This window comes from Varanus komodoensis, unplaced genomic scaffold (assembly GCF_004798865.1).
Source record: "Varanus komodoensis strain SLA01 unplaced genomic scaffold, ASM479886v1 scaffold83, whole genome shotgun sequence".
NCBI lineage: Eukaryota > Metazoa > Chordata > Lepidosauria > Squamata > Varanidae > Varanus > Varanus komodoensis.
The window spans coordinates 77,982-103,785 of record NW_025336520.1 but is presented as its reverse complement, the minus strand read 5'-3'; the positions used below and the strand labels follow the sequence as shown (position 1 = coordinate 103,785).

General features: G+C 63.2%; 3 protein-coding genes and 1 long non-coding RNA gene across 9 annotated transcripts; 3 read left to right on the top strand and 1 right to left on the bottom strand.

Annotated features, from left to right (window-relative positions):
* Positions 1–2,191: 2,191 nt before the first annotated feature.
* Positions 2,192–18,294, bottom strand: C2CD2L (C2CD2 like). 5 transcript variants are annotated; one of them, XM_044456338.1, is made up of 14 exons: positions 18,272–18,294; positions 11,826–11,921; positions 10,979–11,098; positions 10,586–10,696; positions 9,591–9,707; positions 9,124–9,238; positions 8,884–9,007; positions 8,628–8,692; positions 8,287–8,414; positions 7,953–8,115; positions 7,664–7,768; positions 6,948–7,081; positions 6,573–6,855; positions 2,192–5,755 (listed from the first exon to the last, which is right to left on the bottom strand). In XM_044456338.1, exons 2-14 carry the CDS (start codon positions 11,904–11,906, stop codon positions 5,532–5,534), a joined length of 1,770 nt encoding a protein of 589 aa, XP_044312273.1. In that variant the 5' UTR covers positions 11,907–11,921; positions 18,272–18,294; the 3' UTR covers positions 2,192–5,531. The 5 variants fall into 5 exon arrangements, with proteins under 5 accessions (XP_044312273.1, XP_044312272.1, XP_044312270.1 ...); XM_044456337.1 differs by lacking the exon at positions 18,272–18,294 and adding an exon at positions 17,400–17,429; XM_044456335.1 differs by lacking the exon at positions 18,272–18,294 and adding an exon at positions 16,725–17,054.
* Positions 9,598–15,950, top strand: LOC123036855. Its single transcript, XR_006417218.1, has 2 exons — positions 9,598–9,725; positions 15,557–15,950. It is a non-coding gene; the product is annotated as an uncharacterized LOC123036855 (long non-coding RNA).
* Positions 17,377–23,649, top strand: DPAGT1 (dolichyl-phosphate N-acetylglucosaminephosphotransferase 1). 2 transcript variants are annotated; one of them, XM_044456341.1, is made up of 10 exons: positions 17,377–17,535; positions 18,896–19,258; positions 19,583–19,703; positions 19,811–20,024; positions 20,296–20,442; positions 20,667–20,751; positions 20,997–21,185; positions 21,663–21,750; positions 21,945–22,100; positions 22,586–23,649. In XM_044456341.1, exons 2-10 carry the CDS (start codon positions 19,104–19,106, stop codon positions 22,649–22,651), a joined length of 1,221 nt encoding a protein of 406 aa, XP_044312276.1. In that variant the 5' UTR covers positions 17,377–17,535; positions 18,896–19,103; the 3' UTR covers positions 22,652–23,649. The 2 variants fall into 2 exon arrangements, with proteins under 2 accessions (XP_044312276.1, XP_044312275.1); XM_044456340.1 differs by lacking the exon at positions 17,377–17,535 and having other exon boundaries at positions 18,070–19,258.
* Positions 23,650–24,689: 1,040 nt separating this feature from the next.
* On the top strand, positions 24,690–25,288 carry LOC123036867 (histone H2A-beta, sperm). Its single transcript, XM_044456368.1, has one exon. The coding sequence runs from the start codon at positions 24,690–24,692 to the stop codon at positions 25,131–25,133; it is 444 nt and encodes a 147-aa protein (XP_044312303.1). The 3' UTR covers positions 25,134–25,288.
* Positions 25,289–25,804: the final 516 nt, after the last annotated feature.

Sequence of the window (25,804 nt, the reverse complement as noted above, 5' to 3'; positions counted from 1 at the left end):
TGTAGTCTTGGCCGGGCGCGGCGCGGCGCGGCGGCGGCGGCTTGTGCGCACGCGGCCAGGGGCGCCTCCTTGCGAGCGCCGCGGCACGTGGGCCCGGGCGCGTGTCGGCCGAGCGCTTCGCGGAGCTCCGTCGAGCGAGGCCGCGGCGGCGTGGGGCAGTCGGCGGCGCCGGCGGAGGACGGGGCCGCTGCGTCGCGAAGGCCCGGAGCGCGGGAGAAGGCCGCGGTGGCTCGTCACAGCGAGCCCGGGCGGAAAGCAGGAGGGCGCCCTCGGCCCCAGCCAAGCGGCGCAGGGCAGCGCGAGGAGGCGTTCAGGCTGGCGGCGGGGCGCGCGGAGGGCCCGCCGCTGAGCCCCGGCCCCGCTGCGGGCAGCCCGGGGAAGAGCCCTTCGCGGGAAGCCTGGGGTCGCTGTCCCCGGCCGAGGTAGGAGCAAGGGCGTCGTGGGCCGCAGGCAGCGCCCCGGGCTGGTTTCGAGCGCCCGGGCGGCGTCCCGCCAGCGCCGCGGAGCCCCCTGCGTCCCTCGAGCCGGGGGAGAGGGGCGGGGAGGCCGGGCGGCGTGTGTCGCGGCGCGCTGCTCGGAGGCCGCCCGGCGCCCGCCCGCCTCCCTGCTCGGACCGCGGTTGCCGCGAGGCGTCGAGGAGGCCTCCGGCGCCGCTCGGCCTTGCTTTGCACGGTGGCGGGCCGGCCGTCCACACGGAGGCTGGGAGGGGACGGCGAAGCCGCAGTTCCGCGCAGCCAGGGCAGCTGCTCCCGGGCTGGGGCGGGTCGCCCTGTTGCGAGCTCGCTGCAGGGCCGCAGGGGCGAGGCTTGCCCTGAAAGGGTTTGGCTGCAGCAAGGGAGCCCGGCCACCGCCGGCCCCTCCGCGGGAGCCCTTCTGCGGTGCGGCTGCAAGACGGTTTCGCAAGCGGTGCTCGGCTGCTGCCCCGTTGCGCTCTGGTGTCCAGCCATCAGCGACCCTTGGCGGCGCTCTGGTGTCCCGCCGGCCCTTTTCTCCAGGCCGAGAAGCTGCAGCCTCTCCTCATGGGGAGCTGCTGCAGCCCCGGCCGGTCCTTGGCCTGTTCTGTTGCGCAGTGTCCCCTCCGAGGTGCATTCATTGGGAGAGCACCGCTTTCCAAGGGCAGCCACCAGTGGGACGATTGGACAACAAAGACGTGCAGTACGCAAAGGGAAAAATTGTTGGCATTTTTCGATTCCTGTCCTAATCCCAACGTAATACGTATCTTTTCCACAGCAGCCCATCCCCGGACACACTTCTCCTTTCTAGATCAGCAGTGTCTCGCTGGGACTCCCGCAGCAAACACATCCAGTTGGGATTGTTTTCCTGATACGTATCACTTCATGCATAGGAGCATGAGAACAGCTGTGCCGGATCAGACCAAAGGTCCGTCCGGGCCAGCGCACTGTTCACGCAGTGGCAAACCAGCTGCCTGCGGGATGGGTGCAAGCCCTGCAGCTGCGCAAGCTCTGCAGCAGCAGGTGTGTGCAGACATGCCGCCTCTGAGAACAGAGGTGGCCATACTGGTGGCCATCGGTAACCTCCTCCCCACCTAGGGCTGCCCGTTTGCCTCGGCCCTGTATGTGGTGGCCCCAAATTTCCCCATCACAGGATTACACCAGCCTTGCCAGAAGGGCACCATGTAGGAACCTCCCCCTGCCCGCTTCGTGGTTCTGGCTTCTCTGGGGCTGGGTGTCAAGTGAACCTTGAAGGACCTGGCATCTGGCCCCCAGCAGCTGACATGGTGAGGGTTCAGGGGACAGGTGTTAAGCCCTTGTTACCCAGCATGGGTACATCGAGGGGCCGTTGTGAGACAGTTGACCTCAAGGAGACCCGAGGTGGCCCCTGGGGCCGCCACCTACAGCCCCCAAGGGCAGCTGCAGAGGAGGGAGATGCGTGGAGGTGAACCAGGCTAGGAACCGGGTGCGAGACAGCAAGCTGCTGCACGATAGCCTTGGTCTGGACATGGCAAAAGTTAGATACAATTGTCCAGAATACAAAATAAGAAGCAGCTTGAGTCTCCCCGGGTGGGAGAAGGGGCAGAGCCAGGCTCTGGTGCTACCACAACCACTCCGATCGTGTGCCGCAAACGGCTCCCCCGTCCCCCCCCCCCAGGCTTCTCCCATTCGGCGATGGGAGAGGGACTCTGGGCTCTGGCTGCACAGACCCTGCACCAGCAACGAGACCAGAAGGCCGCTTGCTCCAATTCAGTTTAATAAGTTAAAGTCCAGGCCATCACACAGCAGTGAACTGTTCCAACATATACAAAGGTGCAGAATTTCACAATCATCTTTAAATAAATGATTAAATCTTGTCCTTTAAATATCTACATGGTTCCTATTCCTTTTAATCTAAACCGTCGGGGGGTTAAAATAATCCACCCACAGAAAAGGCCTCGGGTGCAGAAGAGCCCACGCAAGCAGGGTGCTGGCCCGGGCTCCATTTGGGGGGCTTGGTCCAGCCCACATACAGGGGAGCTGGTGGCAGCCAAGAATGGGGGTGGGGTGGGGGTGGGGGTGGAGAGGCCAGGCAGCCCAGCTTTCCTGCAGCTCTGCTCTTGCTGCCACATCTTCGCGGGCGGCTGGGGTGGCCATGCAGAAACGGCCTGTTCATCCTCGCACCAAGCAGGCAGCGAGGGAAGGTGGCTCAGCAGCAGCTCCCAGGGAAGAGGGACTCCCGCCGGCAGGGGGAGGAGCGGGGCCCGAGCAGAGGCAGCTGCGTCCGGGCCACTCCCTCCTGCCCTTAACCGGCGCCCCGTCCATAGCCCAAGCCACTGCCGTGTGCAAAGGGGTGTGAGCCCCTCCCAGCCGCCTGGGTCGCTCCCCGGGTCCAGCAGCCCGTGGCGCTGCACTCAGCCTGCCGTGGAGAATTCAGGACACACAGGTGTCGGGCCGAGGACGGCAGCGGCTCACAGGGAAAGAGCGGCCAGGCTCTTGAACTGGTGCTCAGCACCACCACATTCATACCTGTTTCCATCGCAGAAGAGCTCTCTCTGAAGCCTCCCACAAAGTCTATTTCAGAGAGACAGCTTCCAGGAGCCTCGAGTTCCTTTGAAGCAGTACCAGGGCCTTTCCAAAGCAGAGGTGGAAGGAGACCATCCAGAGCTGTGCCGCACTCTCGGTAGCCCAGAGGCCGCCCCAGAGGCCAGCATCCGGGGCAGCCACCTAGAACCTGGATGCCACTCCGGCAGTCCCTGCTCCCGCTGGCTACAGCCACCGTAAGCTGCAGTTCCTCTTGGTGGCCGGGGGGCACCAGGTCGCCTCCCTTCTCAGGTCTTTCCAGGCCGTTGGCCCAAAGTGAGGCCCGCCCACCAGCATCAGGCCCCCTCCCTGTGCCAATCCATTGTTCAGGCAGAACAGCAGTTTTCACAGAGCAGAGTTTATGCAACCGAAGCAGCAAGCCATACAGGAATATATAGCCGGAGCCATTTTTCAAGGCCATGATCCCACAATGCTGTCCTGTTTATTTCCCACACAGAGATGCAAAAGAGGCCAAGGAGTAGAGACCAGGTGCTCCAATCAACTGTAAACAGGTAAGGACTCCAGGACGGGTGGCCCTTCACGGCAAAAAGGACAAATTGGCAAAGCAACAAATCTGCAGTATCCGAACGGGGCTGGTTCACATTAAGGAGGTGGGTGGGTGGTGGGTGAGGGGAGGAGGACGCGTGTGGCGGGGTGGCGAGGGGCCGTCCAGCCAGTCTTCCCCGCTTCAGCATGGACGGGGCCCCAGCACACAGCACCTCCCACCCCAGGGAGCATCTTCCCGGCTGACACGAGGCGACTCGAGGAAAGGGCCCTCGCCTTCTCCGTGGCCACGGCTTCTGCCAGACGGAGCGCCAGGTGCAGGGGAGCTCAGCTCTGGGGCGGGCGGCTGCAGCAGGGCAGGCTGAGGCGGGTGGCTCCCCCACTTGCAGGTGCCAGCACTGCGGCCAGGGCGGATGCTCGCTGCAGGGGAACCAAAGCCCAGGTCTCGGAGGCTGCCGGGCAGCTGTCACTGCCCAGAGCTGCTCTGTGGGGCGCCCCAGGGCAGGGATTCGTCCAACATCACCTGGGGGGTGGACCCTTCAGGATGGACCTCGTGAAAGGAGGACCAGCCCGAGAGGGACGCAGGGCTGCCCTCGGCCTGTCGCAAGGATGGAGCAAGAGGCCAGGCTTGGCGGCACAGGGCCGTTTCTCCAGGTACGCCTGCCCGCACTGTAGCCACAGGTGTGGCTGAGCTTTCAGCAGGCATCCTGGCCTGGAGACCAGGGAAGTCCAAGGAAAGGAGGCCGGGCTGGTGGTGCTTCAGCAGAGGCGGGGCTGGAGACTGCCAAGGGCCGGGCCCCACCTCGGCCGCCTTCAGACGAGCCTCAGCCCCACCACGGGTGGACTGCTCTGGTCTGCACTGTGCACTGGCCCCGCTGAGTGGGCAGGCCCTGCTTCCGGGGAAAAGACATTTGGTCTTAGCTGGACACCTTCCACAGCCGTTGCAACACCTGAGTATCAACTTTTTGGACGGCCCAAGTTCCTTTACTGTGGGTGGCCTTTCTCCACCCCCATACCACTTTCGCTCCATCCCTTAACCTAACCTGCAGGGAGGTACCAGCCCAGCCTCAGCAGGATTGCCCCCCCCCCCCGGCCCCATCAAGCGCAGTCCCTGTGGAAAGCCCCCGAGGGGCCCAGCTCAATTTACACAGTGCAGTTCGGCTCCATGGAGAGGGCGGCTCCTCGAGGCCTTGTGTTCCGAAAGCGGCTCTTCGCACTGGCCACTCCGTTCTGCTGGAGGCTCTTTCTCGCCACGTGCAGAGTGGCTGGAGGCTCCGGCATCACATGGCACCGTCTTTTCTCGTCCGTGCCCTGACACAGGGCAGATCAGCAACATTCCTTCTCTTTAAGAAACATCCGTTAGAGAATCGCAGAACCAGGAGGAGGACTATTTCTTCGCAGAGAAGTCAGCGGCTGGCTCGATGCTCTTGCCCTGCAAAATAGCACCTGGCCGTGTCCCTTCATATCGTTCGCTGGAGTGGGCCAGGCGGGAGGTGGCGGGGCGCTTCTGCGTTGGGAGGGCAAGCGTGGCAGACGCCCCGAGAGGAAGCCACCAACGCCTGGGCACTCTCGTGAAGCCCGTGGGCACCGAGAACTGTGGCAGAACCAGCAAAAGCCAGTAAGCAAGCCGGCTGGTGGGTGAGCGCGCTGCTGCCCCTCAGCAGTGCCTTACACGCGCGGGTGCGTGCACAGAACGGGGTGTCCTTAGGCCACCGGGCGTGTCTTCTCCTCCATGCACACCCAGGAGTCCAAGTGCAGGCTGCAGGTGGCACATGGGTCCACTTCCTTCCCCCACCCCAAGACGGGGTGTGGATCGGCGACACATGGCCACGGCATGTGAACTGTTTCACCCGCGGCCGCTGGGCAAAAGCGTCAGATACCGAACACCGACCAGGGCGGAGGCTGTCGCTCCCGTTGCTTGGGAGGGAGGAGGAACCGGGATCGTGCTGCAGACACGGAGTTGGGGAAGCGTCGGCAAGGGGGCTTTGGAGAACGCGGTCAGCGGCCGGCTGCTCAGTGCTTGTCCACAGCCAGCGTGCTCCCGTTGGCCTTCGTCTTGGACCTGGACTTAAAGGAGAAGCGCTTGATGAGGCGCCGCGAGAAGCTCCCAGACTTCTTCCTGGTGGTGGAGCTCGTGCCGGCATTGGGCAGGTCATCGTGCGACTGGCTGAGGCCGGCTTCCTTCTGCTTGTTCTTCCTCCGGAAGATGAGTTTCGTGCCACTTCGAAGAAAGTTCACTGCGTTGGGAGAGAAACCCTGAGTGCCAAGCGGTGGCCGACCCAGAGCGCCTCCTCGGCTGAGCAGGCATCAGCCTTGCGGGGCAGACGTGCTCGTGGGAGGAGGGCCCGGGCCGAGCGCTAGTCCAGAGGAGAGCGCCCACGGTCCTTCCCCGAACCCGGCTGCTGCCGGCACGGCAGGCAAGAGGACTGCGCTGCCCATCCATCTTGGGGGACACGCCGTGAGGGCGAGGCTTCCTAGCTGCCTCCTCAACCTCGTGCATCGGCCTCCGCTTATTCAGAGCACTGATACCCTCATACATGTTTAGGTCTTGGAAGGCTCCTGACAAACTGCAAGACACGACAGGGCTTGCCGGGGGCACAGACAGCCCCGCGGTCACCCAGCGAGCTACCTGGCTGCGGGGCTGTGAGCCCATGTCTGTCTCCTGGGCCCAGATCAACCCTCCAGGCACCACACGTGAGCCCAGCGGCAGGGCCACCTCAGCGCTTCTTGCGCGGCCTGCCAGCAACGTCCCCGGGGCATCAGGCAGGTCTCTCCCCGCTGTGTGTCTGGGTGCGCCCTCGCGGATGGTATGCTGCGGGCAACCAGAATCGTCTGCAGCCACCACACCGCAGGAATCTGGCCGGATAAAACTAAACTCTGCGAGCTCCCTGAGAGATCGAGCATGGACAGAGGTGGGCAGGATCTGCTGCACAGATGCCTGTCCCCGGGGCCCCAGAGCCCTGCACGCCTCCCGCCGCAGCCGCCGTTGGTAGCCACCGTGGAGCCCACAAGGGCCGCGCCACGGCCCGGCACTGGGCGCCTGCTCAGCCCCACCTTTGTGATCCTTCAGGCTCCGTGTCTCCAGAGCGCCTGTGGAGCCGGTCTCAGACTCCACATCGTCCACCGACGGCCGCTCTGAGATGTCCGAGTGGGTTGTGTCGTCCAGCTCCTGGCTTGCCCTCCGGGCCACGCAGGAGGCTTCCAGCTGCTGCCCGGGGTCCGTCAGGCTCTGCGCGTACTCGGAGAAGCCGGCCGCGAGGGAGTCCTCGTGGAACATGGGCTCCAGGGAGGCTGCATAGCCCAGGGAAAGGGCCATCTCGTCTTGGGCAATGGGCACCTGAGGGCAGTCAGAGGAACCAGCCCAGAGGTCATGCTGGCGGGGGGCCCCGAGCCCCCCCCCCCAGGGCATTCCGGAGGAGCGTCAGTTACCTTGGAGACCCCGGAGATGATCAGCGTGCTGCGCTTGGTTGGGGTCTTCTTGGCGGGCTTGTTGGTCAGATCCGTCAGCTGCCTGATCGCCGTCTCGGCAACTGGGTCCAAGCCATTGGACACACGGCTGCCCCCTGGAGAGCAGGAGCAGGAGGAGCTGCAGCAGCGCAGATCCACTGGCCAGCGCTGTGACCCCCGGGGCAACTGGCGACGGTCCCCCCAAGCAGTCCGGCAGGCAGGAACACCCACCCACCCAGAGCACCGCTGCGGTGGCTCGCGTGGCCAGGAAGGCGAAGCTGGGGCAAGCGCCTCGCCTCCCCTTCCTGCCACCAACCCGAAGGCAGAGCAAGACTGTTTTTAGGGGTGCTTCTCTGCTTCCGGCTCGTGTCCTGCCTTCGCTCCCTGCCCCGAAACCTCGCCTCTGAGCAGCCCTGCGAGCCAGGCCAGGTGGAGGAGCCGCCGGCTGGCCTCGGGGCACCCAGCGGGCTCCAGGGCGCAGGGGGACCTGCCCCAGTCCTCCTGGCCCGTGCCTGGCGTGCTGGCACTCAGCCTCCGCCCAGCCAGCAGGGAGCGGCCGTGCGCAGCCGCCCAGAGGCAGGAGAGGAGGAAGGGCACGCAGCCGGGCCCACAGAGCCCCCCCCCGTGCCCCTGTGGGGCTGGGCCAGGAGGGCCGCCTCCCCCTCACAGGACCCTCCGGCCTCTCCCGGGTCACTCACAGCTGCTGCAGCTCGGGGACATGTCGCTCGCGCAGCTGTTCTCCGGGAGCATCGTGGTCACCTTCTCTGTCACCTCCACCTTGGACGGAGACCTCGAGGGCGAGTCTGGGCTCCAGAAGGGGGCGCCGGGTGAGCCACTGCTGCCTCCACCCCCCCCCCCCCCCCCCCCCCCCCCGAGGCGCCAGCTCCGTCCCTGGGGAGGCCCAACGGGCGAGGGAGGGCTGCCTCTCACGCGGTGGCCCTGGGGAAGCCGGGCAGCTCCCTGTGCCCGAGCCGGGCGACCGCTCACCGAGCTTGCAGTCCACTTTGGGCCTGGACTGGATGGTGGTGACGGTGGTGACGATGGTCCCGTCGGGCATGATAGTGCGGTCCATCTCGACCTTCTTGGTGGGGGTGATGCTGGCACGCAGCACGGGCGCCGCCTGGAGCGCCAGCGCCTCCTGGCGGACCAGCTGCCAAGATAGCCGGGGCGGCAGTGTCAGGCGGGCAGTGTCAGAGGCCGCCTGGCAGAGCTTCACCCGCAGAGGTGGCCCCCCCCCCGCAAGAGAGCTCAGCGTCAGGGGAGCGATGGCACAGGCCTGGCGTCTCGGCCTGGAGGCCTTGCCTGCCGCCTTCCAGCTCACCTCCACTGCGACGGCTGCTCCGGAGGGCAACTTCTGGAGTGTCCCGGGGCTCAGTGGGTAGAGCTGCTGTCCCCGCGGCTCTTTGGAGAGGGAGTCCAGCGGGATGGTGGCAAATCCGAGGAGCACGTCTGCAAGAGGTGGCACTGGGAGTGGCGGGGAAGGGCAGCCCCTGCCCCACACCGGTGGGCCGGCCCGGGAGTGGGTGGCCCTTCCACTCCCGTGTCAGCTTGCCCAAGGGGCCCTCAGAGGGGGTGTCTGGGCAGGGAGGCAGGCAGATCTGGCGCAGCACACCCATCCGCTGCTCCCCCCACGCTTCGGACCCCTCCCCGTGGAAGACTTACCCTCGCCAGCGCCGCTGCTCCCAAGCACGCTCAGCTTCAGCTCCTTGCTCCCGGGGCCCAGCTCCCTGCCCGAGCACAAGAGGCGTGAGGGGGGGGGGTCCCACGGCTTCCCCCCGCTGGCCCCACCCCAAGCACGGGCAGCTTCCCCATCCTCTTCCCTTCACCATCCCTGTCCAAGGACACGAGGGGGGGTGGCTGCCCTGCTTGGGGGACCCCTCTGAGCCCAGAGCCCAACGTTTGCCATGGCAGGTCTTACAAGATGAGTTGGTCAGTCCACTCCACCTCGGATACGGGGCCGGAACTGGGGGCGGCCACGGGCCTCGTCCGCCTCTGCTGTGGGGGGCTCTCCAGCTCCGCCAGGCAGCAGAGCTGCCCCCTTCCTGGAGGGGACACAGAGCAGTCGGGCTGAGGACACACCTGGCTCTCCCCCGAAGCGCCTGGCACGGTGATGACCACAGCAGGGAGGTTCCCAGGAAGCCCCACCCCCTTGCTGTACCTGGAGGCTCCTCCCCACCCAGGTGGGTGGCCCGCAAGCGCTGGAGCAGCAGCCTGGGCCCCGCGGGGGGTGACGGGCTGGAGGGGGCTCCCCGGGACAGCCGGCCACACGGCAGCTGAGAAGAAAAGGTGGGTCAGAGAGGAGGGACCGGACACCAAGGCTCCCCCCACCCCCGGCGAGCCTCGCGCCTGAGCCCTGTCCTCCTAAATCAGCCAACGCTACATTGAACCCGCCATTCTAACCTGCACGCAGGCCACCCTGGAAGGGGACGTTTTGCCTTGAAAGGCAGCCTAGAAATTCCAGCAATGATTTTCAAGAGTAATGCACAGAGGGTTGCCAGACACGATCCCCCCGCCAAGTCCAGGGTGAGAACAGCCAGCAGCCGTCTCCCTTGACAGAAGGCCTCTCTCTTCCCAGCCTCAGGCAAAGCGGGCTCCCCGCGCCACCCGGCCTCCCGCGGGCCTCACCACAGCGCCCCCTGCTGCACAGGCCTTGAGGTTCACCACCATGGCTGGCTGAGTGCCGACGACGGAGTCCTCAATCAGGTCGCGGATGGTGGACAGGTCCACTCTCCCGTCGTTCTCCTGGGTCAGAGCAGCACGGTAAGCAAGGACGCGCCAGCCCGGGGGGCCAGAAGCACTCCTTCTCGCAAAGGGGAAGTTCGGCAGTCCTGGAAAGCCCCAAGAGCCCGTGGCTGCTGCAAGGAGAGGCCAGCCCCTGCACCCGGGTCCTGCAGGCGCCAGAGCGGGTTGGGGGTTTCTAGCAGGATTCCCTTTTGTGCCACCTGCGTTTAGGAGCTCGGAAGGTGCACGGCTTTCCCCGGGATGCTCGTGGGTCTTTTTGCAGGCTGTGAAATGCCTCTGCCCAGCCATGGCGATATTCTCCTGCGCGCGCGCGCGCACACCCCCCCCCCCCACCCTCATCCTCATCTGATGGACGCACAGCCTTTGTCTCATACAAGCCCATCAGTGGCAGGCAGACAAGCCTGTGCAGCTTTGACGCAACAGACGCGGCCCGGAAGGAGTGCGTGGCTCTAGGAACACGCATTCAGTCCAGACCGAAGCAGGTTGCCCTGCCCTTGCACAGTCCATGCCGTGTCCAGGTAAGCCTCCCCTGCCCCGAATTTCCTCCGGTGTGGGGGGTGCAACCTTTTCCAGCCTGAGGGAGACGTTCTCGGCAGCCAGGTTCTGGCAGTGGGCAGGGCCACAGGCCACAGGCCAGGGAGTGGGGGTGGCGTGTCAACCTTTCAGAATGCGGGGAGCCACACACAAGCTGGGCAACGGCCTGTGTTCACTGGTGGGGGCAGGTCAAGGGGACGGGGACGGTGGAAAGGAGTGTCCCCCTCTGGCAAGCCCCGAGAGGGGTCGATCTGGCCCCGGGCGCCCCAGCCTTGCTCTGGCAGGGCTGGTGGGCTGGAGGGTCCAGCTATCCCCCCGCAAGCCTTCCCTGTGGCTTTGCTCACCTCACGTAGCTGCAGCTTTGGGGCAACCGTGAGGTTCAGGGCTGGCCGGTCTTTGAAGGCCCAGGAGACTAGCAGCCCCTCGTCCTGGAGCTCCTCCAGGCGGATCTCCAGCTGCCGCAAACAGAAGAGCCCCCAGGTCACCAGGGAGGCCCAGAGCAGGGCCTCCCGTCCCACCTCGCGTGCAGGGAGGCGGCTCTCCCCACGCAATGAATCTTGTCCCGGATCGGCCGTGCGGGAAGGCCGGAGCCCAGCCTGGGGCAGATGTGCCTGGGCCCCTGTGCTGCTCGTGCGGGGCCCCCACCACCCGTATTGCACCCCAGGAGCTGTGGAGCAAGCCTGCTGAGGGCCAGGAGAGGGGGGCGGTCTGCGCCCCAGACGGCCCGTCCCGCTTACCTGGGCCTGCAGCACAGCCAGGGTGACGTGGTAGGTGTCCATGGACACGGCGGCAGGAGACTGCTGGGTGACCGAGACGGGGAACTGCAGCGCCTCGGCCGAGAGGTGGCACTGCAGCATCTGGAAGCAGAGGGGAAGCGGGAGGCGGTCAGAGCGCACGTGCCGTTTAGCCGCCCTTGCCGGAAGCTGCCCCGGCGGAGGAGACGCCTCTGCCCAGGCGGGCAGTCGTGGCAAGAGCCTCACCTGCCCAGCAGCGAAGCTGCCACCCCCGTCCAGCGGAGGCGCCTCGCACATCTGGCAGCGACGTGGGGCCGGCTCCCTTCTTGCCTCCTGCCTAGATTCTGCCCTGCTTTTCCATGTCACAACTTGAGCTCTCTGCTGGTGAAACTGCGGATTCTCTGGAGAGCTGCCAGCTGGACCCTGCCCGCAGCGCTCCCTCTACTGACACGACACCACCTCTTCACTCGGTAGCTGGGGCGCCCTGCAGGCCGCTGCTGGCTCATCAGGCTCCTCGCTGTGGTTGCGTCTCTCAGCCCTCCTGCCCGCTCGCCCCTCCTGCTCTTTGCGAGGGGAGGCAGTGCTGCACCGGCCTGTGCCCATTCCCCCCCCACCCGCAGGGCTTGGACTGAGCCAACACTAGCCACCCATCGGCTCTCCAACCGGATGCCAGCAGCAAGACAGTGAAAAACCTGGCGGTGGGAAAACGGTGGTGGTTCCTCTGGGATATACAGGGACAACTCGATGGCAAGAATCGGTTTAAATAGTCCTATACCGCAAACAGAGAGGGCTGCTTGCTTCCATCCAGACCAGCAGAAGAGCAAAATGGGCCTCCCGCCCTGTGGCTTACCATGCTGCAATCCGTCCGGGCTGCGCACGTCACCTGGGTTATGCTCACGGCTGGCAGTTGCTGCGGTTTCTCCTCAAACATGATCTGGACTGAGCTCTGAGGGGAGAAGAGAACACCGTCAGCCCCCACGACCCAGCGCGGCCCATGAGAGCACCACAGGCAGGCCAGAGGGGCCTTGGGGAGGCCTGGCAGCGGGCCCCCTGGACAGCCCTGCAGGCACAGCCCCCCGGGTTGCCGAGGCAGGCCTGGCCTTCCAAGCCAGCATTTCCAGCCTTCAGTTCCCATGGCAGTTTGGGAAGCTGGACGTGTCCAGCTGCAGCCAAATGCAGCCCGAGAAACTCACTCAAGGCAGCATCTAGCCATAATTCTTACAGTCTTTGCGGTGCCTTCGAGCACCGCACACGCTGCATGTGCATTAAGCATTCTGCATCCTGCCAAGAGGCCTGCAAGGTAAGCTACACGGAGCAACCCTTGTCTGTGGGAGACGGAGAAGCTGCTTGCCTGAGCCCACCTGTGAGCCACTGAGTGAGTCCAGACCAGGGAGGCCGCTGCTCTCTGCTTCCTGACACAGGGAGCTGCCCTGGTCCCGGTGGGAATGTGTCCCCATCTGGCCCAGGGCGGCTTCTTCGGGGCAGCAGCGGCTCTCTCCTGGGCATCACAGGGGGCATCTTTCCTTCAATTGCTGCTTGGCCCCCTAACTGGGGGCGGGGGGGCCGGGCCTGGCACCCTCTTCCGCAAGACAGATGCAGCAGCAGTTCCTTCCCAAATGGCGGGAAGGCCGTCTCTGCTTCCAACCACAAGGGCCCCTGCAGAGCAAGAGGGGTCGTCCCGAGGACACCAAGGACTGCCTGAAGAAGCGTGCGGATCTAACACAAGGAAGGACCAGCAGATAAAATAGAGCAGCACGAGGAAAAGGGTTGGTTGATTGCGTGGCTTCACACACAAATGCCCAGTCAAAGCCAACAAAAACAAAGATGAAGAACATGAAAAGTATGAAAAGTGCATTACTGTTCCATTCATGTGTTAACACATGCAGCCACATCAGCTGAAGCAGTGAGAGCAGGAAGGGTTTAATGCTACGAGTTCAGAGACGGAGACAGAAAACCTGTTACTGCTGCACAGCAAAATTCGAAATCAAATAGCAAGGTTTTGTAAATTATTTATCTGGCCAAGTTCTGTTTCTTGCCTGCTTCCATGAATCCCTGGGATGCAGAATCATCTCAAAGGGAAGCCAAATGCACAGATCCCAAGAACTAGATGTTGCTTCACTTGGGCAGCAATACTGTTTAAGTTGTTCAGAGAAGAAAAGCTGTGGGAAGCCAACGAAGCTGCCCTGGGTGGTGAATCACTGGGAGGGAGGGAGGGAGGGAGGGAGGGGGGCATTGCAAGCGCCCCAACTCAAGCAAAGCTTGGACTCCCGGCAGCTGTGCGCGCTGGCAAAAGGTGAAAGAAAGTGGCGAGGAAAAAGCTGCAGCCGTCCAGCCCAGGGCTGCGTGGGAGGACACACAGAGACGCAGAGCGGGGAGGTTGCGGGAGGGAGAAGAGGCAGCCCTGCCCTGCAGGTCCCGCTCCCCCTTAGTAAGAAAAAGCCGCGGCTTTCAAGGACACCTTCGCGAAACAAAGCCGAGTCCACCCACCCTCATCTGCCCTCCCACGTCACACCGCTTCGCTTCTGTGTGGCTTCTTCACCATTCAAATTGCTAAAAGGGAAAGCCATGACATCGGAAGGAGCTAAAAATAACCCTTTCCACAGCAGACCTGAGATTGGCTGCCTCCAAAAGAAATGCATCCCGGAGCTCTCTCGGGATTTCACGGGGAGAGAAAGGAGTTTCACCACAGAGGAAGGAGAAGGATCAGGCCCTAAGCCCCTTTGCATTGCCCAGATGAAAAATCTTCACCGTTGCTGCAGTCCTTGCGGATTAGGGCTGGGGAGAGAAAAAGCTGCTTACTGGGGCACCAGGATGCTTCCCGTGACGGATCGTCAAAGCCCGAGCAAAGAAATAGATGCACCTAGCACTGAATTCAGCTTTGTTTAACAAGGAATCTTACAGCCAGCAAGACATGGGTTTCGTTAGGCACCGAAGAGAGCACTATTCCTATTCTCAAACATAACACTCATTTGATTTTGGTTTTTAAAATGCTTGCCTTACTTTGAAGTGAAGCCTGTCAAGGGAACGTGAACTCATGCAGAAACAAACGAAGGGCCTGAGGAAGCAGTTGCACCAGTCACCCTCCACCAAGAAAGCCAGTCTGGAAGAATGCTCAGGCTCAGGCTCAGGCCGCAGCCAGCCGCCAGAGGGAAGGAGCCAGCGCTACGAGGGAGCCACGAGAACAGCCCAGCGCCTTCTCGCCCCGCATGCACGGCTCTGACGATGCAGAGATGCCCAGGGGAGCCGCTCGCAGCCGCTTTTCAGCCCACGTGGCCACCCCCCAACACGGGCAGCACATGTGGCAACGCCGAGTCTTCCTACAGCACCGTTCATCACCAGCCTGGGGCCCCCGAGGGACGGTCAACCTCCATCCCTTTTGCAACGCTGGAAGAGCCAATTCTGCTGCCTGGTGGGGGATGCCGTCTCAAGGTGCCGGAGGAGCCAGTGCAGCTGTGCCGGCCAGCAGGCCTGTCCACAGCGGGAGGGAGGTGCACGCCCCAACGCGGCCTTCCTCAGGCACAGATGGGCTGGGGGCCTGCTGCTCGCTTTTGCTGGTGCAAAGACCCCGCCTCCAGTGGAGAAGGACCGGGGCCCTCCCCGGGGCCTGGCTGCAGGCTCGCTTCCTGAGGACAATCCGGCATCCTGCCAGGGCCGAGAAAGGAGCCAGCCCTGCACCAGGAGGGTCCGCTCGCCAGGCGGTTCTGCGCTGCACCCGCGGTACGCAAGGTGGTGCCTGGCTGCAGCTTCCTGTCCAGGTGCTGCAGATGTGGGGCCTGCCACAGGCTCCCTGCCATCTTCCAGGCCGGTTGGCCCCAGCTCTCGGTCCCACGGTAAAACATGGTGTGTGCTACCCCCTTGCCTAGCTCCCTAAAGCTGAGGCTGGTTGTGACCTCTCAAGCAGGTGGATGCAGGATTACCACACACCCTGCACTGTCCCTACACAAGTAGGCTTTTAAAATGGGCAGCGCTGTAGGGCAAGGCTCTTGGCAGAGGTTGCAGCGTGTTCTATGCCAGTCTGCTGTATGCACGCCCTGCCCAGCCGGGCAGGTGGGGAAGTGCGTGTCTGCGACCCGTTGTGGAATGCCCCCTCTACTTCAAGATGGATGCAGACAAGCCGAAATGGCTGCTCCAGCTCTGGAGTTCCTGCCTTGGGCAAGGACTGGGCCCAACAGCTGGCAAGTCGCCTTTGAACTCCCGAATTCAAGGGAGACACACATTTCGGAAGAAACCGCTGGACGTGCTAAGCAGGCACCGCCCTGATGTTTTACTGCCAGGGAAGCTCAATGGCAGCGTGTCCTCCAAGTCCACAGACAAAAAGCTCACCAGCTGCTGGGTGACCTTAGCTTGGAATCAGGCACCTTCTCCCTCCCCTCCCCAAACCGTCGCATAACTGGAAGCGACCGCAGAAAAGCCTGCATTTCCTCTGGACAGGATGCTGAACGGCACTCAGGCACAGGTGGCTTGGCGCTCTTGGGGTGGGGAAGCGGAAGGGAAGACCTTGGAGCCGAGCATGAGAAAGAGCGGAGCTCTCCACCCACAAGTCCCAGCTTGCATTTATTTTGTTTATTTGTTTATTAAAAGGTTCTGCGTGCCATCGGCGTTGCCTCCGCAGGTGCCCTCTGGACTCGGCACCCTCTGTACAAATGTGAGATGTGGTTTCGATTTGCATGGCCAGGGGCCAGCCTGGCTTCCAGCACACAGAAAAGGCCCAGTGGTGTTTCTCAGCACCTTGATCGGCTGGCCGGCTGGCCACCTTTAGCACTGTACCATGGACTCCGGGAGGGAGCGGTGGAAAATCCCGCATGTCACCCCAGGGCACAGTCCTCGAGAAGGAAGAGCCTCCGCGTCCCCCCACAATCAAGCTTAATATAACGGCTGAAAGTGCTTTGAAAGTGATTTTAGTTTCTGCATCCACACTCTTTGCCAGGGAGAACTGCATTTATTTTGATTAATGAAATAAAGGGCTTAATTGTGAGATTTGTATGAAAACTAAAGAAGACTCAATAAGCTACAGCATGTGCAAGGCTGAATTTTAATTGCAGGAGAGCCCAGAAATTGAGCTATAGAGATCTCTGGAGCCCCACGGCAGCCCCCATAAAGTTGGTGGCCTGATGAGAGTGTCCCTGCCCCCCGGCTGTGAGGCAGCCCATCCTCGGACGGGCACCTTGTCAGGCCTCTGTCCCGCCAGAACACGCAGGACTCCAGGAAAAGTCCCGGATCCTTCCTTCCTTCTCTTCTCCTCGCAACAGTTTAAAGCCGCCTGCGAGGCACCGAAATGCCCAAGCAGCGCGCCTGGCCTGGTTCGCAGAGCGCCTCGGTGCCCTGCGCAAGGGGCATCCAGCGACGGTCCCCGGTGGGCGTCACGCACGCCCGAGGCAGGCTAGAGGGAGGCGAGGACGGGCTGAGAGCGCCGGTGCCAGGCAGCCTGCGGGATCTGTCCCGCTCGGCCCTGTCGAAGCCGCAGCGCCAGCCGCTTCCACGCCCGGAAGGCGGCGGCGTCGCGAGAGCGCCTCGTCGAGCCCGGTTCCGAAACCCCGAGGACGCGGCGCGCCCCGCGGCTGCCGCGATCCGGTGCCAGGTCGCCCGCGCACCTGCCCGCCGGGGCCGGCACGACCCCTCCCCGAGCGCGAGCGGCTCGCAGCCGGGGCGCAGCTGCGCGCTCGGTCGGCGGGGGCGCTGCCGGCGGGCGCCGGGCGCCGTCCAGCCCCAGCCCGCTCGGGGGCCCCTTCGCTCCGCCGCGCCGACTTACCCCGTGCCGGCGGGCCTGCTCGTTGAGGGCGCGCAGCCAGGCTCGCTGCCAGTTCTCGCGGAAGGCGCGGAAGGCGAAGAGCGAGGCCAGCAAGCCGCGCGCCCCGGCCGCCTCCTCGCCGCTGCCGGAAGCGCCTCCCCCGGTCGAGCCCCGGCGGAGCAGGGACGCCCAGAGGCCGGCGGCGCTCCGAGGGGCTCCCTCCAGGCGGCCCCGGCCGCGCCACAAGCCGCGGGCGAGCTGCAGCAGCCAGGCCGAGACGGTGAGCAGCGAGGCCGCGAAGAGCAGCACCAGCGCTGCCCAGCCCCAGCCCAGCCCCGGCTCGGGCTCCATGGCACCGCCGAGGCTCACGGGGCGCCGGCGTGCATGGCTGGCGCGCCCGGGCTGCTCCGGCGGGCGCTGGCCGCTTCCACCCTCGCTCCGTGCCGGCTTCCAGCTACATGTCAGCCGCGCAGCGCTCCTGCGGGCGGGCACTCTTCCTGCCTGCCTGCCTGCCTGCCCTCCCTCCCGACGGAGCGAACGAGGCTGGGCTGGGCGGAGCGCAGGGCAGGCGGAGACGTGCGGCCCGGCGGGCGGCGGCGGCGGCTGGGCAGGGCCAAGGTCGCGGCGGCTCCCGCCCCTCCTTAAAGGCGCAGAGGCGGCCCGGCTGGCGCGCTCGGCCAAGGACCGCCAGCCCACCTTTGACGGCTCCCGAGAACCGGAGAGCGGCGAGGGCTGCGCCGCGTGAGACCTGGCAGGCGGGAAGCCCGACGGCGCCGCGGTTGTGCCGCCAGGAGCGGCGCGAGCGACCCGCCACTGCCCCGGAAGCTGCGTGGTAAGTGCGGCTGACGGAGTGCTCGCTCCGGCGACCGGCCGGGCGCGCCACCCCGAGGCAAAAGCCCTCGATCGGGCTCGGGAGTCCCGGCCAGCGAGTGCCGCGGACCAAGCCGTAGAGAGCAGGGCGCGCCTTCGTGGGCCAGCGGTGCCTGCTCCTCGGCAGGACTGCAGCCGGGGGGTCGCTTCTCGCGTGGCCCTGCTGACCACGTCACTGCTGCGGCAATTCGCGGGAGCCTGCTGGGCTCCTTCGAAAGTGTCTCGGATATTTCGGGCCAGGACGAGCGGGAGACCTTGAGCGGCTGCGGAGGGGGGCGCAGTTCCGGACCCTTCCCAGCTCCAGGCAGCCCGTGCCCGGCGCCTGAATGAAAGGACGGGGCCAGCACTAGCGCGCGGATTGCGGGCGCCGGAGAGGCGACTCCCGCTGTGGCACCTCCAGGAAGACTGCATGGCCGGGGCGGCTCCGCTTGCAGCGGCGGCGCTGTGCACCGTCTCCGGGCCACGCTGACTCGGGAGTAAGCCCCTCGGGACGCAAATTCGAGGTCTTTTCAAATAAGCCCGTCTGCCCGTCTCTCGATTCTTTGACGCCGCGGGCCCTTTAAATGGTCCGGCCCGGAGCAGCGGTGCCTCGCCCAGACAATCGTGAGCGGGGTGACGTGTGGGGAAGGGAGAGGGCGAAGCGCTCCAGCGGCACCCGCGCGGTGCCATGTTTGTTTTGGGCAGCCCTAACATCGCACCTTCGTAACCGGCTCCGTTTCCAGTTAAACTGCCCATGGAGCCCCAGGCAAGGTTCCTCCGAAGGGCGGGAGCCACCGTCCTGGTGGCCCGTGCCTTCGATTGCGTGCGGCGACTGCTGTCGGACCAGCCGCAGCACACCCAATGGCACTTCCGGGCGGAAAAGCTGCCGGGGAGACGGGTTGCGTCACGCCGAAAAACGCCCGGGTGGAAACATTTCCCGGAAGTGAAAAGAAGGCCCCGGACTGTGGGCGTTCGTCCTCGCCGGAACGGCAGCAGTGGCGCGGGCTTCCGCGGGCTTCCTACCTCTCGGGGAGGCCGGGGAGCGGGGTTGGCGGCCGAGGGCTTGTCCTTGGGGCGGGGAGCTCTCGCTGAGGCCCGGGAAAGGCCCCGGCGTTTCTCCGCGGCTGCCTCGCTGACGAGGGTCGGGGAACCGCGCAGAGCCCCCGCCGTGCCAAGGAAGCCTGTCGTGCTCTCTGCGCACGTGTGTGTGCATTCAGCAGCCCGGAAAGGGTGTTAAGAGCTGCGAACGTGACTGTTCCGAGTGCGCCCTCCTGTATGGGGCGCTGCCCCGAACCTGCACCGCTGAGGAGCGCAGGGAGTCGCCACGTGTTTCTTCCTCGTAGCAATGAAGATTTGCCGCCATGGATGCTGCTGTGACTGGATTCTTCTGTCGGCGGTTGTGGCCTAGCAGTCCCCGCCCTGTCGCGTTGCCAGTGCCAAGAGGAGCCAGATAGTTCTCAGCTAGCAGCGGGCCGAAGCTGCCGAGCGACTGCCTCCTTGCCCTCTGTCCATGTACTTCAGTGCTTTGGTGCCTCCAGAGCTGGCTTGGAGATGTGGAAGTTGCCGGTCATCCCGCTGTTGATCAACTTCTGTGGCTCCGTTTTGGGCTTTGTAGCGACTCTGATACTCATTCCAGCCTTCAAGGACCACTTCATTGCAGCCAAGCTTTTTGGGATTGACTTGAACAAGACCTCCAAGCAACCCATGTGAGTAAACCGGTTGCATTCTGTGCGGTGTTCTCAGTTGTGCTTTGCAGGGGTAGATTGAACCCGAAGAAGTGCCAAGGGGCAACCCTGGGAGGGCTGGTGGAGCTATGAAGCAGTGCAGGTGTGTGAAGGCATGTGCAGGGAGGGCTGCACGGGGCTGAGTCTGTGTCTCTGTTCAGGGGCGCTCCGGGTGCTTTTCGTGTACTCTGACCTCCTGCTCCTAAACACCGCTTGTGCTTTAGCCGGTTGGATTTCATAAGGAGGACATGCCAGGATTCTGTGGGGCGATGCCAACTAATCCCTGGCTTGTGCTCCCTGTTCCAGCCCAGAGTCCCAAGGCGTCATTAGCGGGGCGGTCTTTCTGATCATCCTGTTCTGCTTTATTCCGGTGCCCTTCTTGAGCTGCTTTGTGGAGGAGCAGTGCAAAGCATTCCCACACCATGAGGTGAGTGGCTCCTTGGAGTGGAGCCTGAAGCAGGACACGGGTGCTGGAGCTGAGTTGGCCCCAGGCGTCCAAGGAGCGGATGCCCACTGTTCGGCTTTGCCTTGCAGTTTGTGGCACTGATCGGCTCCCTCCTTGCCATCTGCTGCATGATTTTCCTGGGCTTTGCGGATGACGTCCTCAACTTGCGCTGGCGTCACAAGCTACTTCTGCCCACCATGGCCTCCTTGCCCCTCCTCATGGTCTACTTCACCAACTTTGGAAACACCACGGTCGTGGTGCCCAAGCCCTTCCGGATGCTGCTGGGCATGCACCTGGACCTGGGTGAGTGGCCCACAGCCAGCACAGGTGCCGTGCAGCTTCTCTGGCTAGCATCACTGGAGGAGGTGCTGCCTCAGCGCCTCTGGGGGCAGCTGATGCCAGCCACTCTCCCGGTGTTGCCGTGGGAAGCTCCTTGAGCGAGCAGGCTGGCCTGAGAGAGACTGATGGGTGCGGGCATTTCCAGAGCCCCCCGCAGCCCGCTGCTCCGTAGAGCGTTACGTGGCCAAGGTCCTCCGGTGAGCAGGCCTGAAAGCCCCCTGGGTTTTCCTCGCAGGCATCTTGTACTACGTGTACATGGGCATGCTGGCTGTGTTCTGCACCAACGCAATCAACATTCTGGCCGGGATTAATGGTCTGGAGGCGGGGCAGGCCTTGGTCATCGCTGCCTCGATTGCCACCTTCAACATCGTGGAGCTCAGTGGTGAGCGGGGGGAGTGCCTGGGCGGCCCCAGGGCACGCCCGGGCTGTGTGCTGCACAGGGCTCGGAGCCGGCATGGCGTTGCGTCGCGTTGGGGGAGAGTGGGGCGCGCCCTCGGTGTCCCTGCGGAGGGGAGCATGGTGGGCGGCAGCGCTTGTGCCACGGGGCTCCTGGGCGGGCCCGGGTGGCCGACCCAGCTGCTCCATCGTCTTCTCCCTCTCCTGCAGGGGATTACAGGGATGACCACATTTTCTCCCTCTACTTCATGGTTCCCTTTTTCTTCACCACACTGGGGCTGCTGTATCACAACTGGTAAGACAGATCACATGAGTCCCAGTCCAGCCCTCTAAGCGCCGGTTCTCACGTTTTGGGGGACGCCCCACCCTGCCTGCCCTTCGCCACTCATGTTCCGTTATAGGCCCATTCTGTTGTATTGGGCTGAGCCCTCTGGGATGCTGAGCCCTGCCCAGCGCTGGGGCTTCCTTGCTTGTCCAGCCGTCTGCCTTTTACGGTGCGCGCTCTGTGTTCTGATTGTCCTCTCCTCTGGCGGAGTGCAGGTACCCTTCCCGCGTGTTTGTGGGCGACACGTTCTGCTACTTTGCTGGCATGACCTTTGCCGTGGTGGGAATCCTTGGGCATTTCAGCAAAACCATGCTGCTCTTCTTCATCCCCCAAGTGCTCAACTTCCTCTACTCGCTGCCTCAGCTCTTCCACATCATCCCTTGCCCACGCCATCGGCTACCCAGGTAACAAGGGCTCTGCTGCCTGGCAGAAGCTTGTCCCACTTTGGCTGCTGCTGTCTGGCAACAGCTCTCGTTTGATGGAGCCTGCCTGCCTACGGATTCCCTTGGCTGCTACCAAGGAATGCTGGGAACTGTAAGGGGCATGATATCCGAGGCTGGCTGAACCCCAGTTTCCAGAGATCTATTAACATTGCAACAGTTGAAATGCATGGGGCACAGATGAAAAGTTTGCTTGGATCAGGGTTGGGCAGCTTGCAACGGTTTGGATCCTTGAGTCCGCAGCTCCTGACAGCCATGGCCTGCACAGCCCATGGGAACGGATGGCAAGGCTGTGACCAAAGCACCTGGGGGACCACAAGGCGATTAGTGGTCTTCCTTGACCAGGCCCAGCCTCACAGTTGGGGCTTGTGCACCCCTGCATGGCATATCCCCACACCTCTCCTCCACGCCTCCGTTGACCAAGTCCTTGTCTGCCTTCAGATTCAATGCTGACACAGGAAAGCTGGAGATGAGCTATTCGAGGTTCAAGCCCAAGAGCCTTTCTCCCTTTGGAGCCTGTATTCTCAAGGTAATGTCAGATCATTTGTGTCAACATGCATGTCCGCTTTGCACCAATGAGCTGGAGAGGACAAAGTGCAGGCGTACCGTCCCGCTAGCCTGATTGCAGTAAACTACCCTCAGAGCTTTGGCCATTGAGTGGAATACATTTAAAGGGAAAAAAACCATCCTAGAGAAGTAGCAGTAGCAAATGTTTCTCCCCAGGTATGCAAGAGACTCCATCTGGTTGACGTGCGTCAAAGAATGGACAAAGATGGCGAATACATAGAATGCAATAACATGACTCTCATCAACTTCGTGATCAAACTCATAGGACCAACCCCTGAGAGGTCCCTGACTGTCCTGCTGCTGCTGATGCAGGTGAGGAGTGGAGCACGAGGACGTGAGGAAAGCCGTGCTGGGGCAGAGCAAGGGGCCATCCAGGCCAGCGCTGTGCTCACACAGCGGCAAACGCGTTGCCCACAGGATCCTCCGGGCGGGGCGGGGACAAGGCCTCCGCCTGCTCAGGCCCCTCAGCAGACATGCCACCCCGACAGCAGAGGTCGCACACAGCCCACAGGCCACGAGCCACTGATAGCTGTCGCCTCTAGGATTTTGCTCTCCTTCTGAAGCCACCCAGATTGGTGGCCGTCGGCTGTTTCTTCTGGTGGAGAATTTCATCATGTAACTAAGTGGGAGGAAGCAAGCGCAGTGTCAGGGGAGCTGTGTGCTTCCTCAGCACGCGTTGATGAGGCGTGGGAAGAAAGGCCACCTTCCCCAGGTGTCCAGTTCCAGAATCTGATAGTGAGAATTGTGTGAGCTTCTGGATCCCAATGCGCCCTCTTGTTTGCCTCCTTTTTGTTCAGGTTACGGGGAGCATCATTGCCTTTTCCATCCGGTACCAGCTTGTGCGCCTGTTCTACGACGTCTGAGCCACGCTCGTGGTGTCTGCCCCGGCCCCAGCACTTGGCTTGCTTCCCACGTGGTCCAAAGCTGCACTTGGCCTGCAGTGGCCCGTGTCTCTCTCTGGAAGACCTGGGCAAGGGCCTTGTTGGCATGCACAGGTGTCCAGGCCCAGGGTGGGCTGGCTGGGGTTGTCCACAGCGTGCTCTTTCTGCTGTTGTCACCGGAGCTGCCTGTGTGGCTGCTGCACTGACAGAAGTGGAAAGACCCCGGTTGCCTGGCTGATATTTTCTGTCTTCTGGTGGGGCGCTGTGCTGCCGCTGTCTGGAGAGACGGGGAAGCAGGACGGAGTTCCCCTTACTGAGCGGTTCCCTCTTCCTCATTGTCTCACGCACTTAAGATCCCTGTTAGAGTAAATGCAAGGTTCATGGTGGTTCTGGGGTTTTGGTCCTGTGCTGGCAACCGGTTCTGTGAATGTGGCAAGGAAGCAAAGTTCCCCTCAGGTTTGCTAAGAGTAGCTCCTTGGCAAGGTGCTCCTGAACCAAAGCACTGGGGAGAAGAGAGAATGGGCTGTGTAGATACTGTCCCTTTCCCGGGTCCCTGTGCTGCTGCTCCTTCTGCAGGACAGCGTCGTCCTCCCTTTTGTCTGTCATGGTTGGGATGGGAAGCCCAAAGAGCAACGGTCAGCATGGTTGCTGCAGCAGGAGGCCTACTGGGTTTCGCACAATTTGCTTCATCTAGAACCCGCTTGAGATCCTGCGCTCAACCTGGGCAGGTTGCTGCCTCCAGCCCGCCAATTCCCCATCGCCTCTGCATGTACTCCGACAGGGACTGATTTGGTGGTGCTCTTCTATACCACTATCTCACGCATACAGGATGAATGGCAGGAGAGCTGTCCTGAGCAGTAAAGGCCCACCAGCCAGCTCACTTGGAGGGTGGGGGGAGGTTAAAAACTTAAGTAACACTATCCTTTGATCAGGAGGGCGGGACAAATGAGCCTTTATAATAAAGCCATGAAGGAATGGAAGTGAGAGTTGTGCTTATTAGAGGAAGGGGCTTGTGCCATAGCATGGATCTGGGGACACTCGCTTGAATGGTCACAGGATAGACTTGTAAATTCCTGCCCATAATTTCCTCATAAATCCCTTCCTGCTTATTCCTCCCTGCATGGGCCTCCCTGGGCTGGACTGTGGCCCGGAGGCATCTGCAGAGAGAACTTTGGGCCTCAGACTGAAAGATTGTTCATCCCATCTTACTGCAGTGGCACTATTCCCATATAGGGTGGCATTTTCTGTGTGTCTTGCACTGCGTGGCTGCCATGAAAGGTGGTCTTGTCTTTTCTGAGTGCCCTGTTACGAGGACACAGCACTAAACTGCTTCTTCGGGACTGTAAAATAGCTGCCTTGCCCTGGATGGTGGGGCCTCCATTTGTGTGCAGACAAGTGGCTGCTATCGCTTATTTGGAAAGGCAGGGGAATGGTCACTGATTGGAGTCTTTATTGTCCCGGAAAACTTCCATACCAAGGACAGCATCACACTTGCAGCTGAAGCCAAGGAAGCAGACCCCGCTACCTGCAGCATCAGCTGCACCTCTGCCAAGCACTGGCTCACCCTGTATGCAGGATCCAAACCTGTGGAATAACGGCTTGATTTGCAAGGTGCTTGTGGCCAGTACAACAAAATGAGGCAAATAAAAGGCCTGGAACACCAGAGAGCACTCTAGCCAAGGTCAAGTGGGATTTCCAGCAACCTGCTTCCAGGCGAGGGGAAAGCGGCACACGGCGGCTGAGCCCGGACGGCGCCCTGCGGGGCGCGCTGCACCCGTCTCCTTTTGAATTTGGCGCGCCGCGCTCGCAGTGGCTCCGGGCGTTTGCCAAAAGTCGGGCGGCTGGCCGGCGCGCCCAATCGGCGCGCCGACCCGGCGCAGCAGCGAGCCAATACGCGCGCCGGAAAGCGTCGGCCAATGGGGAGGGCGCGCGGTTGCTACAAAGGCGCGGAAAAGAGCGGGCGGCGGGTCTCCATCGGCCGGCTGCGGGCGCGTGCGGCCGGGCGTCTGTCGAGCGGGCCATGTCGGGCCGCGGCAAAGTGGGCGGCGGCGGCAAGGCGCGGGCCAAGGCCAAGTCGCGCTCGTCGCGGGCCGGGCTGCAGTTCCCGGTGGGGCGTGTGCACCGGCTGCTGCGGCGCGGGCGCTACGCGGAGCGGGTGGGGGCCGGCGCGCCCGTCTACCTGGCAGCGGTGCTGGAGTACCTGACGGCCGAGATCCTGGAGCTGGCGGGCAACGCGGCGCGCGACAACCGCAAGACCCGCATCGTCCCGCGCCACGTGCAGCTGGCCGTGCGCAACGACGAGGAGCTCAGCCGCCTGCTGGGCCGCGTCATGATCGCGCAGGGCGGCGTCCTCCCCAACATTCCCGCCGCCCTCCTGCCGCGCAAGGCCGCCGCGGGCGCGGGGAGCGGCGGCGCGGCGGCGGCGCCCAGGAAGAAGACCGTCCAGGCCTCGCAGGAGTACTAGCCCGGAGGAGAAGGAGGAGGAAGGGCACGGCGCCCGCTGCCGCTATCTTGGGACTGACGCTTCGGGACGGGCCCACGCCAGGGCCGGCCGCAGAGACTCCCGCTGAGGCGGCTACCTGGACCTCGAGTGTTCATTAAAGGGCTTTGGGTATCGTTGCCGACTTCTCCGTAGTTTGTGCGGCGGTGGGGTGAGCCGAGCGAGCCTTGGGGATGCAAGACGTGGGGAGGTGCGCGGGCCCGCGCTGGAACGGAAGCCTCGGGTCCAGCCCCGGAAGACGCCCTCCATCTGTCGCAACCCAGGCATGTGGCTGCTGCGCGGGCTCTGGCCTTCCGTCCGTTGTGTGCGACTCCCTGTGGGGTAAACGCGGTCGATCACTCCGTAGCAGGGAGGGTGTGTGGGAGGGGGTCTCTAGTGCCAGGGGGCTGAAGCTTAATCCTTCACATAGAAATCGTTTTGGTGGCGTGGGGAGGTGAACCACAACATTATACCATGGTGTAACCATAAAAAATGGCACGGCAAGAGTTGTTCAGGAAAGCAGCACTCCGCAGTTAAGGGAAAGCAGGTGAGAGGAGGCCTGGTAGCTGTCAGGGTTCAGGGAGAGCCGTCCACCGGTGGACACTCCCCATGATGCCAAAGGGGAATGTGCCAGGCTCGGAGCGCCTGGAGGATTT